At 33.5% G+C, this 18,307-nt stretch overlaps 3 protein-coding genes across 6 annotated transcripts; 1 reads left to right on the top strand and 2 right to left on the bottom strand.

Annotated features, from left to right (window-relative positions):
• The first annotated feature begins 4,830 nt into the window (after positions 1-4,830).
• Positions 4,831-7,559, top strand: LOC112091531 (G2/mitotic-specific cyclin S13-7-like). 3 transcript variants are annotated; one of them, XM_024165445.1, is made up of 8 exons: positions 4,831-5,149; positions 5,391-5,507; positions 5,697-5,722; positions 5,817-5,981; positions 6,208-6,333; positions 6,408-6,818; positions 6,900-7,081; positions 7,186-7,559. In XM_024165445.1, exons 1-8 carry the CDS (start codon positions 5,101-5,103, stop codon positions 7,346-7,348), a joined length of 1,239 nt encoding a protein of 412 aa, XP_024021213.1. In that variant the 5' UTR covers positions 4,831-5,100; the 3' UTR covers positions 7,349-7,559. The 3 variants fall into 3 exon arrangements, with proteins under 3 accessions (XP_024021213.1, XP_024021212.1, XP_024021214.1); XM_024165444.1 differs by having other exon boundaries at positions 5,391-5,533; positions 5,627-5,722; XM_024165446.1 differs by lacking the exon at positions 5,697-5,722 and having other exon boundaries at positions 5,391-5,533.
• A 60-nt stretch (positions 7,560-7,619) lies between these two features.
• LOC112091532 (molybdopterin synthase catalytic subunit) lies at positions 7,620-10,279 on the bottom strand. Of its 2 annotated transcripts, none has more exons than XM_024165447.1 (2): positions 10,082-10,279; positions 7,620-9,119 (listed from the first exon to the last, which is right to left on the bottom strand). In XM_024165447.1, exon 2 carries the CDS (start codon positions 9,115-9,117, stop codon positions 8,506-8,508), a length of 612 nt encoding a protein of 203 aa, XP_024021215.1. In that variant the 5' UTR covers positions 9,118-9,119; positions 10,082-10,279; the 3' UTR covers positions 7,620-8,505. The 2 variants fall into 2 exon arrangements, with proteins under 2 accessions (XP_024021215.1, XP_024021216.1); XM_024165448.1 differs by lacking the exon at positions 10,082-10,279 and adding an exon at positions 9,745-9,843.
• Positions 10,280-11,304: 1,025 nt separating this feature from the next.
• LOC21386192 (stomatal closure-related actin-binding protein 1) lies at positions 11,305-18,073 on the bottom strand. The gene is made up of 13 exons (XM_024165449.1): positions 17,860-18,073; positions 17,120-17,419; positions 16,513-16,641; positions 15,640-15,732; positions 15,043-15,183; positions 14,678-14,746; positions 14,262-14,345; positions 13,344-13,521; positions 12,639-12,755; positions 12,461-12,519; positions 12,080-12,214; positions 11,628-11,777; positions 11,305-11,499 (listed from the first exon to the last, which is right to left on the bottom strand). Exons 2-13 carry the CDS (start codon positions 17,399-17,401, stop codon positions 11,455-11,457), a joined length of 1,482 nt encoding a protein of 493 aa, XP_024021217.1. The 5' UTR covers positions 17,402-17,419; positions 17,860-18,073; the 3' UTR covers positions 11,305-11,454.
• Between the last annotated feature and the right edge of the window lie 234 nt (positions 18,074-18,307).

Here is an 18,307-nt window from a genome sequence, read left to right as displayed (position 1 = left end):
ACGTTTTTTTTTCTTTTACTCGTAGTTTTGACTTTTGAGAGCTAATACTCATTCTCGCTTGCGTTTATTATATTCTTCTCTAGCTACTTTGTAAAATTAATTGATTATTTATTATATTCAGCTCGTACTTTGTCATTTTGTGATTTTTTATTTTATTTTATTAAAGATATGCCATTCTGGTTGCACTTGTATTTTTCTTTCTTTCTTCTTTTTTTTTTTCCAAAATTTCTGTCGACATTGCAACAACGCTACAAGCCAACAGGCAACAACATCATCAAATTCAGGTTAAAAGAAAAAAAAAACATTATGGCATCATTCACTTCGCAGATTTGAGTTTTTAATTCGAGCTGAGATGTGACATTTTTTAAAAACTTTTTATTATAGTACAAAAAGTTAAATGTGATATTTTTTAAGAATTTTTTACTGTAAAAACTTTAAATTGAAAATTTGAATCGGTAAAATGAACGAGACATAAATTAGCTAAAATATAAAAATGCGAGTGAGATAGAAAGAACATCTACAAGTCACAACTTATAATTTGACAATAATATAATCGGTGCATGTAACTTCCTAGCATAAAACAACACGAAAAAGAACAAATGAAATTATGAAAGTAGTAATAATCTTGTCCAGTAATCATGTGACTACCCAGGAAAATAAAAAAACAAAGTATTATGATTGTTGGTTTAAGAAAAAGTGGAGGCTACTATTAAACATCGCCAATTAGCCATGGGATTATGACTTTGGAGATAAAAAAGAATGGCCTATTATTCTAATAAAAGAAAAAACTTAAAAATAAAACAGGAGAATGGCCCATACTGTAGATTATCTTTTCTTTTTAAAGTAACTTTCCCAACCGAGTAACACAATTAATATCTAACCGATCACATTATATTAAGTCATTTAATAAATTTAAATATTAAAACATAAAGAAAAATAAATAATATATGTTAAAACATGAAAAGATGATATATAATAAATAAAGTAACACACATTTTTTAGTAAAAAGAAAAGTAAAAGAAATACCATTTGCTTAAAAAGAAAAATATATGCCGTACAATAATAATTTGAAGGGTAGGTTGTCCTATTCGCACACATCTTTATAAATACACACTCACTATAATTTTTAAGTAATTAAATTTACTTTTACATACTTTTACTATCTAAAATTACCCACAACTATTTACATAAAGATATTTAATTCTTTACCACTTTATTTTTCTTTTTACAAACACTATTTTATTATTCGTTACTATAATATTATTGTTTCCCTGTCTATATTTTTCTTTTGTTGAAACTTTAGGTATGAAGTCTTTTTTTTTTTTAATACAAAAGAAAGTTTACTATTACATTTATCTAAGAAAACAGAAGGCATGTAGTTAGATTTAATTTGACAAGTAAAATGTAAGCATTAAAACAAAAATACAACAAAAAATCGGAAGCGGAAACGTGTGATTGAAATACCTACAACCATTGACATCGCTGTAGCAATCGGGGGCGTTTGGTATGCAGTAATCTTAAAGATGGGAATGAGAATCTGTAATATTACCATGTTTGGTACAAGAACTATAATATTTAGACTTGCAGGAAAGTGATTACCATGGGATTCACTTTCCCTCATTTTAAGGTAATCTGAATACCACCCAACATGGTGTTATTGTATTTAATATAATAATAATTATTATTATTATTATTATTATTATTATTTTTATATTTAATATTTTTATATTTTTTTTATTAATATTATTATTATGGATCTTCTTCCATGCGAACAACCAAACACATTAATGTAATATTCCTGAGAATTTGAAAAAAATTCATGTATGGAACCAAACACAATAATGTATTATTCTTAGGAATCATATTGCCCTCCATCACTTTCTTGAGAATATAATTCCTACTGATTGCCGCATACCAAACGGCCCCTAAAAGAAAACGAAAGTTTTTGTTGCACCGGGTTTGAGAGCTTCTAAACCTTAATCTGATCTCTATATATGATGGTGTAAAAAAGATGAAAACAGAGATTGGCTTATGAGATGTTTTTTCTCTTCCATCATCGAGCGTTTCTCAATTCAGTCACTTGAATTATGGGATTGTGGGTTGTTTTAAGAAGTTTCCTCAAATAAAAATTCTGAATCAAAATTTTAATAAATGCAAAATCTTTATTAATGGAATTTTTGGGCCACACACGGTTTCCATAAATTTTGAAAAAATAAGAAAAGAATCCTACATAATTTTACATATGTCAACACTAAAATCCGTTTGGTTCATGGATTAGAACAATGAGATTAGAATTATTTTCAATTTACGTGTATTTTTTTGTGAGAGAAAATACTGTAGCGAACCATGAACTATGATTCGAATCAGAAAACGAATCCTCTAACCAAACGGATAATAAGTAAATATGTGTAAAACCACTTTAAATTGTCTATGTTTGGTAGCTTATATTATATAAAGTATACTGTATTGTGTTGTATTATTATAATATAATACGGTGTTTGGTGTCATAAAGAAAATTCTCATAGCTCAAATAATCCTACATAAAAGTCATTTTACACATGTTAAAACTAAGTAAATATGTGTAAAACCACTTTGAATTGTCTTGGGCCGTGTTTGGTAGTTTGTATTATATAAAGTATACTATATTGTGTTATATTGTTATAATATAATACGGTGTTTAGTGTCATAACGTGTTATACGAGTCAAATTGTAAAATTTTAGGGTTAAAATATAATTTCCAAATGTTGCGGGGTTAAAATATAGTTTTTTTTAAAAAAAATTAGGGTCAAATGTAATTTTATAAAAATTTTAGGTTCAAATGTATTTTTTAGAAAATATGAATTTGTACTATGCCCTTCAATTTTTGAAAAATTATAGGCTCCGGTGCGACTCTATGTCGGCCCGACTTCGATCCCCAGTCGCGCCAAACCTCGACATGAATCATGGATAAGCTATAAATAATACAATACAAAACGCTAAAAATGAGTCATATTCAATAATAATATAACATAAATTGTATTAATTTATTATCTATATTAACTTATATAATACGATAATCACACTAAATATTGTATTGTTGTACTATTATACAATATGATACTTTAATACAGTGAAAGAAAAACATGCCAGTAATGAACAGATTTTTCGTTCTATACAATGTATTACATGTACTCATTATTTATCGTCAAAAATTTAAAATAGACAACAAAACAATTCAAAAAATAATTGAGCGAAAAATAAATAGCAAAACAACTTAAAAAATAATCAAATAAATAAATAACAAAGGGAAAAGAAATCATTCACAATATTAATTTATGTATGGGCAAAAAAAACAAAACGATAAAGAAAATCGGAAATCATACGAAACGGCATAAGCGAAAAACAAAAAAAAGCCATGCAACTTATGAAAAAAATAAATAAATAACAAAGTAAATGGTTAGCCGTTACAAGAAAAACTAAATAATTAGTAAAAAAATAAAAAAAAGTAAGAAAACAATCGTCATATAGAAAATAACAAATGTAATTATGTAATTAGGTCTAATAGAGTTGTCTTTTTATATTAAAAAATTTTAAGTTAAAAGGGCGTATGAAGAATTGAAGATATGTTCATAGAACCACCTTAATTCGATTTATAAATTATAAAGTTACAAAAAACATAAATACGTTCGTCAAATTCAATTCTAATCTTTCAAAAAAGAATTCAATTCTAATCCTCTAGTAAAAAAATAAATAATCAATTATAACATTAAACAAATTTTTTCTGAAGTACTTATGGTAAATATCGTATATAAAATATTAACAGTGAATAGCATATTTATGATAAATGATTCATCACGAAGAAAACGTATAAGGCAAATTTACCTTATAAATTTGCTTCGTGATGAATCATTTGCCTATTTAGTATAAATATTTTAAAAATCATATTCATTATAAATATTTTTCAAATACATACCAATGACAGCTTAAAGCAAACATTCTATAAACAAGAAGCATAAACATAAACAAAATACGAATTCAAAGTTTTAAAATTTTTAAAATGATATATTAAAATTTATAAAAAACATAAATAAATAATGTTATTAATAATTAATTATTAAAATAAAATAGAATAAATTAAAAAGAAAAGGCAAAAAAGTTTCCTAAAAAAAAGAAAAGATTTAATTACATATATGTCTGTTATGCAATAGATGAAAAAGAATGTCCCATAAATTGTGATATTTTGTACTCTATAAAATAATTTGTCAGACTTAAAATAATTTGTAATGACATTTTTATCTTTTATTAACTACCTCTAAAATTAATTATACAAATTCATACTACCCACATAAAAAATGCATATTTAGAATGATAATATCTCAATAATTATGAAATAGACACATGGATAATATTGTATAATTAAGAACATAGTGTAAACGCGGAGTTAAAAAATGATCATTTAGTGTAATTGCTTCAGGAAAAAAAAAAAAAAAAAAGAATATTTGGGCCTTCAAAAATATGTACCCCGTGAGAGGGCCCAAATGATAAAACGAACCAAGGAGCGTCATCTTAGAAAGCCCGTACCGCCAACGGCTAGAAAATCCCACTCAAAAAGCGTTAACAAACCAACCATAAGGAAAGGAGGGTTTTAGCCGTTTATCAAACCATCCAACGGTCAGAAATCGACTAAAATCCGACCGTTGTGAGTCGCGTCGGTTCCTCCTCTTAACAGCTTCACGGCCTTCTTTCTTTCTCTTATAAATAATCCGCAAAATTCCAAAACACTCACCAAAGATCACAACACCGAAGAAGAAGAGATTTTCAGAAGAAGAAGAGATTTTCAGAAAGAGAAAAGCAGAGTTTCGAGAGAAGAAAGAAGACGAAGAAGAAGAAGAAGGAGAATCGTGAACTTGCTGTTTGTGATTTTCCGAACGGCAAAAGAAGAAAGGAGGAGGAGGAGGAAAGGTGGCGATCGGAAACGCCGAATCCGGAGAAGGAGGAGGAGGAGGAGGAGAGACTCGCACCGGTGGTAGTAGTCGTCTCCAAGTGTTCCTCTCGACGCTGATTTCGAGCCTCGGAGGAGTTTTCGGCGCTAACTTTCAAGATCAAGATTCAGAGGGGGATATGGCTTCCAGAGCAGTTGTCGTTGTGCCTCGCCAACAAGTGCTCAGAGGTCCTAAAAGCAATCGATAATTCTCTCTTTTGTTTTGATTTTCTCATGAATTTCTACGATCTGGTTTGTTGTTCTCTTGCTTACTTTAATTTCCTTAGGTGTTTGGTCTTTCCCTTTTTCTTTCCATAAGTGATATGTTTTAGGAATTCTTCTTTTTCTTTTTTTCCCCTGCCTGAAGAATTGTATTTTAGTTTAGCGTTTTTCATGGCTTTCTTAAATATCTTTTTTTGATTTTTTTTAGAGGGAGGAAAGCAGAAGAATGTTGCCGCGGAAGGAAGACAGAGACGGGTTCTTCAAGACATCGGTAACCTGGTCACAGTTCGAGCTGAAGAAGGGAAACTCCATGATCAGAAAGCTACACTAGAGAAGAAGAACAACAACAAGGTACAAATAAAAGTATTGAACAATTTTCTTTTGGATATATTAGATTCAGAATTTTTCTGTATCAATACATTGAAATCTTTTGTTGATTTGCAGAAACCAACCAAAGTAGTGGAATCTGCTAAACCCACAAAACCAAAAGATGAACTCCATGATCAGAAAGCTGCACTAGAGAAGAAGAACAACAACAAGGTACAAATAAAAGTCTTGAACAATTTTCTTTTGGGTCTAATAGATTCAGAATTTTTTCTGTATCAATACATTGAAATCTTTTGTTGACTTGCAGAAACCAACCAAAGTAGTGGAATCTGCTAAACCAACAAAGCCAAAAGATGATGATATAGCCGTTGAGAACAACAACAAACCTGTTAGCGGAAGAAAATTAAGGGAAGGGACTTCGAGGAAGAATTTCAACAGGACCTTTACTTCAAGTCTTAGTGCCAGAAGCAAGGTAATACACACACACACACATTTTTATTTTTATTGTTCACTTAGTCTTTGGGTTATCTTTTCTTGCTTTCTTCGTTTCTGAACTTTTTTTCCTCAGGCTGCCAGTGGCCTGACCAATAAGCCGAAGGATAAAGTAGCACACACACACACATTTTTATTTTTATTGTTCACTTAGTCTTTGGGTTATCTTTTCTTGCTTTCTTCGTTTCTGAACTTTTTTTCCTCAGGCTGCCAGTGGCCTGACCAATAAGCCGAAGGATAAAGTAGCGGACATTGATGCAGCGGATGGTGATAACGAGTTGGCTGTGGTCGAATACATCGATGAACTTTACAGCTTTTACAAGCTCTCAGAGGTGAAAGTCCCTCTACCCATTTTAATTTTGTTTTTGTTTCTCTCTCTCTCTCATACTGATTTGGTATAATACAGGGTGAGACCAAGTTAGGCGACTACATGAGCCTACAACCAGACATCAATGCTAAGATGAGATCAATCTTGGTTGATTGGCTAGTAGAAGTTCACAACAAATTTGAACTCATGCCAGAGACCCTCTACCTTACCATCAACATTGTCGACCGGTTCCTCTCAATGAAGGTCGTCCCGAGGAGAGAGCTTCAGTTGGTTGGCATAAGCTCAATGCTTCTAGCAAGCAAGTACGAAGAAATATGGGCACCTGAGGTTAATGACTTTGCCTGCATTTCAGACAATGCTTATGCCAAAGAACAGATTTTGGCAATGGAAAAGGCAATCTTGGGAAAGTTGGGTTGGTGCTTAACAGTACCAACACAATATGTCTTCCTTGTCAGATACATTAAGGCCTCAGTTCCTGCTGATGAGAAGGTGAAAAAACCTCTAACTTAATTAATTCTTCAATGTTTAGCACAAACCCAGATCATTATGCTGACTAAATTATATATGCAGTTGGAGAATATGGTGCTTTTCCTGGCTGAAATTGGTCTAATGCAATACTCTGCTGTAACTGTGTACTGCCCTTCAATCATTGCTGCCTCTGCGGTTTATGCTGCAAGACATACACTTGACAAGAAACCCTTTTGGACTGAAACTCTCAAGCATCACACAGGCTATTCTGAAGACCAATTGATGTAAATCTCTCTCTCTCTCTCTCCTAATTTTAGTTTCTTTTGCCAATGGTTTATAATGTATGATGACAAGTTGTTTGTATATTGTTATGTGTAATAATTAACAGAGATTGTGCTAAGCTGTTGGTGAGCTTTCACTCTGCAGCAGCAAAGAGTAAGCCGAAGGCAGTGTTTAAGAAATTCTCAAGTCCAAAGTCTGGTGCTGTTGCTCTTCATTCCCCGGCCACGATACTTTTAGAAGATAAATCTCAACCACTTACTAGAAGCTGATTTCATTTATTCTTTTGAATCATGGAGTTTGTTTTGTCTAATTAAATTACCGACTGGTAAGGATTTCTTAGGTTACTATTTTGTTGATAGTGGGAGAGGAGGGATCATTTTGCTGTTAATGATCTGTATTGTTTTATTTCTTGTTTTGACATGACTATTATACGTAATTATAAGAGAACGGATTGGAATGACTATTAGTATTGTAATGAAATATTCTCTCTTATGAATATTATTATTCATATGGTATTGTGTTTTATAATTTTATATAAGCATAATGTAATAGGGATTTGGTTGCCAAACTGTTGGCAAACAAATTTGGACAAGTTTCGGGTTCGAGTTTCTTGAGGCGAAATATGTGAAGAATTCAGCTTTTCAACGAGGGAGACTATTAGCATAATGGTATTGTGTTTTATAATTTTATATAAGCATAATGTAATAGGGATTTGGTTGCCAAACTGTTGGCAAACAAATTTGGACAAGTTTCGGGTTCGAGTTTCTTGAGGCGAAATATGTGAAGAATTCAGCTTTTCAACGAGGGAGACTATTAGCATAATGGTATTGTGTTTTATAATTTTATATAAGCATAATGTAATAGGGATTTGGTTGCCAAACTGTTGGCAAACAAATTTGGACAAGTTTCGGGTTCGAGTTTCTTGAGGCGAAATATGTGAAGAATTCAGCTTTTCAACGAGGGAGACTATTAGAAGAACACCCTTGGATGATCCCATGGGTGGAGTAATGGAGTTATCCTTCAATTGTTGCAGTTGGTGGCTAGAGATTCTCAGTCCAGAATAGTTGCTTGGTGTTTAGAGGCGTCTGCAAGGTCGCTGAATGGGCGGAGCCTGGAAGCATGGTGTTTCTAAAGGGTGAGCTTGCAGTGAGAAAGGGGCGGAAGGCGGTGGTTTTAGAAGGTTGTCTTAAGGGGCGGAAGCTGTCAGCTGGAAAATTCAACATATTGTTGCTGCTGTATTGGCTTTTTGTTTAAAATTTGAAGTTAAGTTTAACTGGATTTCGAGAAAATTTAATTTCTTTTGAGGATATTGGAACCAAAAAATGCTAGTGCAACAACAAGATGATCTCAGCAAAATCACAATGTTTACAAGAACAACAAAATGCATAATTATCATTATCACTGTTTACAAAAAGACTTATTCTACTCAATTTCTTTCACCAACCCCATTGCTGGGGATAATCTCAGCAGCACTTTCATCTTTTACCTTGACCTTAGCACCACAGCAGCTTTTCCTCTCATGCCTATGAACCTTCTCAACTTCTTTAACACCACTCCTCCCATCATCATCATCCTTCCCAAAATCCAACCTCCTCTCCGAGAACTCAGAATTCTCCTTCCAAACCTCTCCATCAGAATAAACCTCCTTCTTCCAAATGGGAACTGATGCCTTCACCTCATCAATCACAAACTTACATGCCTCCAATGCATCGACTCTGTGAACAGATGACGCTGCAATGAAGACGCTTGTTTCGCCCACCAGAACCGGCCCAAGGCGGTGCACCACCGCCACGGAGTGGAGGTTCCAGGATGACCTTGCAGATGAACATATGGATTTCATGCATTTGATGGCCATTGGCACGTATGCCTCATACCTTAGCTCCACCACTTGTTTGCCCTCAAAAGTGTCCCTTGTTGTACCAGAAAATGTTGCTATAGCGCCAGCTTGTGGGGCACTGACATAGTTTATATACTTAGAGATGTCAATCGGGGTGTGCTCATCTAAGATCTCCACCAGAGTTTTCTCATCATCTACCATATCTGTAACCAAGCAATATGAAAAATTCCATTTAAAAAAATTACCCTTATACTATTTTTTTAATGGAAACAAGACTACTGGTGCAATCTTTGCCCCTCATCCCTTACTCTAAAAGTTTCAAGACCCACCAATAAAATGGAGAACAAATCTAATCTAATTCTACTCAAAGGACGGGTCCAATATTCACGCTCTGCCACCATACCCGATGCAAATAGCCTAGGACAAGGATCCTAAAGTGGGGCAACGGAGTATCAAACCTTGAGCTCATCCAGGGAGCAAAAGAAGGAAATGCATAGTTACTGCTACACCAATGATAGGTGGTTACTATTTTTTTTTTATTTACACCCTTTTGTGGAAATTGAAGAATATGGTATAATGGTCCAGACTTATACTAGCCATGTGAATTGGAATTGTCAGTTTCGTATACGACTAGTGTCTAATAAACCAAGTGGGGGGAAATTAGAATGACTGACACATCACAATCAAAAGAACACCCTTTTGGCTCTTGAAAAGTGGAAGAGGCAATTTTCAACAGCTAGTGAAGGTATTGAATCTATTGATTTGATTAACACAATAATAATAGTGATGATACAGAAAAACCAATTAGCAGAACTCATCTGTTCATACAGATTTCACAATCCCCAATTGAATGAGACAATTTCACAAACAGTATATCTGCAGACGAAAGTGCCCATGTTCTTTCTTCTTGTATTTGATTTTTTTTCCCTGGATTAAATAAACCCACAAAGAAAGAAATCTAAAAATTCAGTTTTTGGCATTTTCTCGTCTAAAGCTTTTCAACACTTCGTGACAGCAGAAAAGGAGTCTTTTTGTTTTCTGGGTTGAACAGAAATGGAGAGTTACATATATATATATATATATATATATATATATATAACATATTTAGATATAACAGGCGAATTAAACAGTTTACAATAGAAAAGGTGAAGGATTAAGGAGGTACCTGAATCACCGGGAAACAGAAGGAAAGAAGAATTAGCAGAAAACGTCTCAAAGCTCAGCAGTGCAAAAATGAAGTGGTGAAACTTAGGGATAGCTTTGGCCTGAATTCAGAGAATAAACTAATACATAAATGCTATACAATATCTTGCTTGTCCCTCTCGTTCGTCTTTTTCTCTACCCTTTTTCTCTACTCGAAACCCTTTTTCTTTCGGTTTGTAGCTTACTTGTTTATTGAATTATTAGTCCTCAAATTATAAATTTTTTAGAGATAGGTGCAAAAATAATATTTTTTAAAACTATTTTTTTATTAAATGATTGAAGTTTTATAAATTAGAAAAATTATTATTTATCACTTATTAACTGCAGTTTATCATTGATAAATTTGATGGTTTATTGCATACTAATTAATATTAATTAGCAATGATGTTTTAATGATAAACCGGTTTATCAAATGATAAATAATGATTTATTACTAATTAACCGCTATAAAAAAGGTCATTTCACCAAACAAGAAAGTTCAGGCATTTGGCTATTTATTGAAAACAAATAGCCAAAACCGACCATCTACCTACCTTTTCCTTTTTTTCTTAATACTCATTTTACCTTTTTTCTTAATATACGCATTTTACGATTTATCACATAATTTATGACAAATAAAATGTTATTCTCCTCGAGAAAAAAATTACATGATTTACCCTTTCTGTTTATAGTGTGACGTACATTTTCCCCACTATTAATAGGACTAATCTTTTTTGTTCAATTCTAAAAATAACGTTAATTTCGATAATTGTAAAATTTATTAGACATTCATATTATTCCATGTGGCAAAAGTTTAGAAACAAATATTTTTTTACTAGCTTTGAAATAATTGGTGTGATCATGAAACCATATATGATCGTAGGCTTTTGCAACGACAAGCCCTATGATGATGTTAATGCAATTGCAAAAAATATAGGGCAAAGAAGGTTTCAATCAAAATTTACAACATACCAAATCATTTTAACATTCCCAAAATTGCCAAACTCTGATATTCTCTGGAAGAAATTTCCTAACCCAATCAATCAAACACTTCCAATAACATTTAATAGAGTAACATACAAAAACAAGCCGATCCTCCAAACGTAAGTGGGAACTAAGGCAAACAAAAAAAATGCCTTCATCTTTAAAAAAAAAAAAAAAAAAACAAAAAAAACAAAAAAAACAAAGACAATTAAGAATAAAAAGGAAAAAAAGAAAAAAAAAAAAAAAAAAAAAACCTGTAAGAGGCCTTGTCACAATTACACAATGCCATGCTCTACCATTACCAAACATATAATACAATGAACAACTTGGCTAATTACATTAGTGATTTGGTGAGATCAAATGGGAGGTTCATTAGGTCCCCAAGGCTGCTCTGTCATCTGGCCCCGCCAACATGATCTGACATGTTACAATATTTGTTATTATGTATTTTCCAAGCAAGCACATGTAAAATAATAATAATAATAATTATTATTATTATTATTAGTACTATTATAACGATAAAGAAAGTTTTGAGATGCACGTACATTACAATCAAAAGCAAACCTCCTCGCAAGCATGAGAGCTGCATTTCGCTCTCTTTCTGATTCGAATGCTAGAACGAATGAAAGCCCTTTCTTTGCTTGCCAAAACAATGCCTGAGCCGCAGCATTTCCGCCACCTCGAACTCCACATAGCTGATAAAGAGTACAAAAAGGCATCATAGATGGTCAATAAAAGGAAATGGGGCGCAACAACTAAAGGCAGAATATAAAGGACAGTGCAGAAACCCATGCTTAGCGTCTGGCAGTAAATTCAATTCTTGAAGGCTCAGTTGTATGAAAATGAGATGAATTCACGTTTGGCAGTCATATTGCTTGCGCATGAATGCACAAAACGCATAGTGGACAAATCAAAGATGCATTTTGAGTAACAGGCAAAGCAAAAGAACATTTTGAGAATGAAGTATGGGATGAGCAATTCTGGTAATCTAAACTACCTGCATAGAAGTGGAATAGTATTCTTTAGCTACCGTTGTCTTTCCTTTGCAAAGCTTTATCCTCATCTTCCCAATGTGAAATACATGAATAGATTCCGATTGTTGATTAACCCCGTTCATCTGGGTAATCACCACCTGCCAAAGTAGCAGAAGTTAAGCACAAAACATGCAACTATGTGGACTAGAAAAAAGTAATAATAAAATAAAATATTTGCACATATTCAGAAAATGCAACTGAATACGTTAGTGTCATCAACATGACCATCAAAATTAAGCAAAACGTGCGCATAAGAAAAAACAGGATTCAAGTCTGAACTCTTTTAGGGATAAAGGGAGCAATTGTTAATAATGATACCAAACTAATAAGATTTCATAACATACATTAAACTCAACGTCATGTTTCCGGACAAGTGCCTCCACATAACTACCCAATCCAGCAGCTGCTCATGAAAATCAAATCAGTGTTTTTCCAAGTTTCAACATAGCACATACATAGAACATATAAAGATTTTGGAAATCTGAGATTAAAAGTAGAGAAGAATGGAGATGAATATCAAACCAGGATCGATTGCACCAGTGGTTGTCAGTGTCTTTGTCTGGCCTTCTGCAGTAATATCAACTTGCAAGATTCGTCCAACATCAAATGGCTCTGGAGCATAGACTAATTTGGTAGCTCCTGAGATAGGAAAGTTGAATGAGAGAAATTTATTGAATCATAAATAGAACTTGGGATAGTGTGAACTTCTCTCTCTCTCTCTTTCTCTCTCTAAGCACTAGTGTGCAACTTTGTATGACAACAGCATAAATATACAACCACTTTGCTTCCAGCAAAATACAGAAGTAGATGGATAGATCTAATTGAGGACTATAGGTCTCAAAAATTAAACAATCAAGTATGTAATTAGCTAGAAACTTTAGCAGAAGGCATACTCTAGCACATGAGGACTAAGAAACAAAATTGATATTGCAGGCTAAACTGTCTAGGAAAGGACTTGAAATTAGCTTAGCTAACTGCTTGATTGATTTTCTATATTTGCATTAGAAAGGAAGTTGTGATTCCAAGATTCATAGCATTTTTTAATCATCAGCTTCTAGCAAAGGAGAAAAACTGTGTAAGCTGCAGAATAAGCATCTAAAGACCATATCCTAGAAGCACATGTTTGTGAGCCCCAGCACCAGTCCCAGCCCCAGCCCCAGCACCAGCCCCAGCCCCAGCCCCAGCCCCAACAAAATAGACGAAAAAGACAAATAATGAACAAAATACCTGATATAAGCTCTTTTTTGCCACCTTCAGATGAGACGCGATACCATTGTATTGAACATTGAGAAAGATCTGGAGCGTTATCAGGGCAAGGTTGAATTTGCAAATAAGAACCTAGAGCTTCAACACCATCTAATTCGAATAACTGATTGTTCTCCATGCCTTTCTTATTGATTGCCAGCTGAAAAGACCATCAGGGAGGGATGAGAAGAATAGACACAGAGAAATGCTTACATGTCTCAGTACTTAGTAAAGTAAATGGAAAAATGTTTACCAACATAGCTACTACCAGATGGCACACATGCCGAGAAAAAAATAAAGGAAATACATCAAATGATCAAAAGGATAGCGACATCCAACCTGAACACATCATATGTTCAACTACTACAGTATAACCAAGTTAATATTTACAAATTTATTGCCAATACATCCAAAGTACAGATATCTTGAACACTCGTTTGGTTGCGTAATTGACAAAGTGTTTGTTTCCGCAAATAGGTGGCCCTAAAGAATAAGAAAACCTAAGAAATTCTGATCATAAACTTTTATGACTCCTATTTAGCAACACAAATGCTTCAACAGGGTTATCTATATTGGACAAAAAAATCCTGGAAACTCCATCAGAGATGATTAATATCTCCGTAGGTATTGAAATCTTCACATTTGACACCGTTCACCACTCTTTGGATCATGAAAAGTAACTAGCTGAACAGGAAAGGGTTTTGGGGGTCAACATTAAAGGCCATTACATCTAAGGTATACTTTGTGGCTTATAATTTGGTCATTCCCCTAAAGCCTATTCAATGCACCTAATCACTCGTCCTTCACATTTGGTGCCCGTGTTTGCTCACAATTTCCGCCACTTGTGCTCATTACTCCTTTACAGCTATCACCAATGCTCTCGCAGAAAAATAAGCGTACCTCTTTCTGAAGTCGAAGATAGTGCTTAGACTTCTCCGCAAGCTGTTTTCTCAATGCCTGGAGCTCGTGTTCCATGTCCATGACCTAGAAATTTATGTTCATTTCATGAGTTAATTAAATATCCATGGTTTTGTAAATTCAAAACAAGAACATATATAGTATCGTAAATCTATATCTATCCATCCTAGAAACGGAAATATCCATCATCATGTTGAGTCTATAACACTTTGTTAAGAAATCCACTTGCAAGAATGAATTTTTGCGGTAAATGAAGAAGATGGAATTAATGGAACAAGATAATTAGCGAAGAAATTATTGCCATCCAATAGAGTTTCAAGCACCCAAACAATTATTGAGGTCATTTCTGCAATTCCTACGATGAGAAAAATTATTAAGAGACTTAATCTGGCATAGACCTTGCTAGGCTGATGCAGCATTTTAATTCGCCTAGCCTCTTGAACCTCCTTCATTAACTCCTCCAAGTCCTACAGTCCTCACATAAATATACTCGTCAGAATACAGAATGAATGATATAAAAATTTGCAGTAATCAGTTACAATTAAAGCACCAGAAAATGTTAAACATGAAACAACCAAGAAAATAGTATTGTTTGAACGCAATGAGCTTTCAGTTCTTTTGAAATCAAGAATATCAAAAATCCCGCCACACAATAAAAAGAATCACACTAGACTATGCAAAATCAAAATGTGGGAATAAACCAAATCGTGTGACAAATGAAAAAAATAACCTTAGAAAACTAAAATAGATGCAAAATACAAACCTGCTTCCCTGAAGCTCGAGACATTCTCTCTTGTTCTTGAAGGGCCTCTTCTACTCTCTGCACTGCTGCTCTAGCAGCTTCAATTTCAGCACGAGCAAAAGCTCTTTCCTCGTCAACAAGTTTTCTAGCATCTTCTGAAGCCTACAAATCAATAAGAAACACTCAGTTTAAGAAATACTCTAGGAAATATCTAAAGAGTTCTAGACATTACCGTCTTCAGCAATCAAAAGAAAAGGGAAAAAAGACAACTATGGGCATTTTTCAGCAAGCAATAATCAAATCAGAAATTTGAGCAACAAGATAGTAGACATAATTACTATACAAGAATAAAATAAGTTTTTATTTCCAAACATCAGCTTTCTAACCAAAGGAGTAGACTAGTTTCGTACAAGCAACTTTTCAATGTTTTAATAGTTAATCCATTTGACAGTTGGACAATTACCACAAATATTGAATCACAAAACCATTAAACTCTGATCTGAGAAGTTTTAAGAATAATTAAAATGTATTTAACGTTGTAAGTAGAACTTTCCAGTCCATAACATGACAAAAAGACTCATCACTCATCAGCCAAATTTTATGAACATATTCAATTACCTGCTTAAGAAAATTCGCTAGCTTCTTCACTTCTGCCTTTTCTTGCATCAGCTCTCCTTCTCTTTGAGTCAATTGAATTGCTAAAGCCTCCACCTAGAGAACGTAAAAATGGTAAAAGCAAGATAAACTACATAGATTGAGAGAAACATTCTGAAGGAGAGCATATATGTAAATTTTAGTATGAGATGGGATCAAAAGATAGAATACTCAATTTCATGGCTCTTTTTTGTGTTCGTTTCTTTTTCAAACTGTAGCAAGTCATTAGTTCTTTAGGTTCTGTCTCGATTTTCAGTCATCTTTTGATGTTTTGGAATGAATTCATCAAAATTCTTCATATCAACATCCCCCTTTTTTTGGTACCTTTGATTAATTGTGTGCTTACTTTTATGAACCAACAAAATACCTATAGTTTGATACATAATAAATTGTCTTTCATTTTTTCTAGACAGACGAACTGGTTCAATAAGTAATATTCCCTTTTTAATCAATTCTGTAAGAATGAAATTTTTCTAAATCATTAAAAGATCCAGATTTATTTCTCCCCTTTGAATAGAGGCTATAGTAATTTCTCTTAGGTTCATCAGTCTAAGCAGGGAACAATATACTTTGATGTACTTTGATGTTATCGATCATTTTTTTATTTAAAGAATCGTCCTATCCTTTGTTCAAAATATTTTCACCAATTTTTGAGCAACAAAACTCTTTATCCACTTCGTATCAGAAAACTATAATACGCTTTTCTGAAAGTTGTTTTCCTTTGTTCCAAATATTTTCACCAAGTTTGAGCAACAAAACACTTTATCCACTTCGTATCAGAAAATTATAATACGCTTTTCTGAAAGGAAGAAACCAATAGCAAAGTCACAAACTTACCATTGCTATTGCTTCCTCAACATCATCCTTGTTTCTACCAGCCACACGCCCTCTCAAGGACTCCAGTGCATCTCTGAGCTTCTTCAAAAGAACATGCTTTTCCAATGAAGCTGCCTCTCTAAGTCTGGCCTGTGCATCACCAAAAAAAAAAAAAAAAAAAAAAAGGTTTAGACTGTTGTATTTCAATATGCTAAACTCTCTTACATTACAAGTCTACTTTCCTGTATGTAACAGATACAACAGAAGAAAGAAGCATTAGTTACATACTATAAAGCCGAAAGTTTCTCAAGATATTTACATGGCTATATGTGACACTCTTATACAATTCCATCTTAAAGAGGACATCCATTGCTCCATAATGAAAAAATCTATAAACTATATTAACTTACAGTCACCTAGTCCAACTCTGCTTTAATTTATTTAAAACCACAACAAGAAACATTGCTTTCCAATACCATTTCCCAAGATTATCCTCATCTTTTGATCAGGTTGTACTAATATAGCTATTACTAATACTATATGATACACCTTATTGCCAAATTATTATCCCAACCACAAATCCATATAGAACTAAGCACAATAAATAAATAAATAAGAGAATTTCAACCTCTTCAGACAATTTAGCAGCGGCAGCCAAGCCCTTCTCGAATTTACTGGCAAGGTCGCGAACTGAGAGCCGTTTCTGCTGCTCCAACAGCTGTGCTGTCTCGCGCGCAACAACCTCCTTCATTGATAGCACTCTGGGATCATCCTTTCCCTCCACAATCTGATTGTTTGCTCCGAGTTTGTAATTTGGAAACCGACTAGAAGCAAAAATTACATCGGCAGAAACCGCAGGCACGGCCTCTCTTTGCATTGTATCACCAAAATCCCTACTTACCCTCGTCATTGTTCTGAACAAGTTACCCTGTCAATCACCGCAAACTACACTTGCTCAAAAAATAGATTCAACAACATAAATACTTCCAAAAAAAAAAAAAAGCTACTTCATTTTTCACAAATCCCTTATAGCTCATTATGATCGCTTATCCGAAATTATTGACTAGAGATTTCTACATTCAGCTTAGAACTACCAAAATACAGCTCAATTTAAGGAAGTAAAAAAATAATCTAGATTTTCCCTCCATGCAACCAAACAAACCGAAGTCCATAACAAAAATTCCAAAATTAAGCTAAAACAACTATCACAAGCACACCCAAATACAAGAAAATTAAGCTAACCTTAAGTCAAAGACCAGAAAATGAGAAACACAAAAACCCTAGTTCAGAAATTTTCCAGTTTTTCCTCTTTTCCTTAGTACAAAACAAAAGTGAAAAATGTAGACAAAAAGGGAAACTTGGACTTACAGATCACAAAACAAAACAAAACAAAAAAGTAGTTGCCAAAATGAAGAATGAGGTTTTGAAGATTCTTGGATCAGATGCAACAACTCTCCAATTATAATTGTTGCTTATCCAAAAATCGACCGAAAAACTTGTTGTTCTTGCAATTCTAGAGAGAGAAAGGAGTTTTGCTGAGAGAGAAAAGAGAGAATTTGGAAAAGATGTTTTGGTGTTGCTTTTTGAAAAGCAGAGGGGAGAGAGTGATAGAAGGAAAAGCCGCCCACCGTTGTTCGCTGTGGCTAATTTTTGATTTTTTTTTCTTTTTCTATTTTAATTTTTTATTTCGTATTCTAAATGAAAAATGGAAAATATATATATATAAATTAAAATAAATATTGAAGATCGTTTACCGAATGAAAAGGACCACAGAGGGACGGTTGAGATTTGATGTTGAGGCATGGGATGTCATGCT

Source organism: Morus notabilis, unplaced genomic scaffold, assembly GCF_000414095.1.
Source record: "Morus notabilis unplaced genomic scaffold, ASM41409v2 Scaffold1260, whole genome shotgun sequence".
NCBI classification, from domain to species: Eukaryota; Viridiplantae; Streptophyta; class Magnoliopsida; order Rosales; family Moraceae; genus Morus; species Morus notabilis.
The sequence above is the reverse complement of the archived record's forward strand: the minus strand, read 5'-3'. Positions and strand labels throughout refer to the sequence as shown.

Bases quoted from the DNA above. Each gene is read 5' to 3' on its own strand.
- LOC112091531 (XM_024165444.1), top strand. From the start codon at position 5,101: ATGGCTTCCAGAGCAGTTGTCGTTGTGCCTCGCCAACAAGTGCTCAGA. The intron at 5,150-5,390 runs GTCCTAAAAGCA...GATTTTTTTTAG, and splicing joins TCGCCAACAAGTGCTCAGAG to AGGGAGGAAAGCAGAAGAAT. The intron at 5,534-5,626 runs GTACAAATAAAA...GTTGATTTGCAG, and splicing joins AGAAGAAGAACAACAACAAG to AAACCAACCAAAGTAGTGGA.
- LOC112091532 (XM_024165447.1), bottom strand. From the start codon at position 9,117: ATGGTAGATGATGAGAAAACTCTGGTGGAGATCTTAGATGAGCACACC.
- LOC21386192 (XM_024165449.1), bottom strand. From the start codon at position 17,401: ATGACGAGGGTAAGTAGGGATTTTGGTGATACAATGCAAAGAGAGGCC. The intron at 12,520-12,638 runs GTTTGATATTCA...TTTCATGAGCAG, and splicing joins CACTGGTGCAATCGATCCTG to CTGCTGGATTGGGTAGTTAT. The intron at 11,500-11,627 runs GTACGTGCATCT...GTAACATGTCAG, and splicing joins GGTTTGCTTTTGATTGTAAT to ATCATGTTGGCGGGGCCAGA.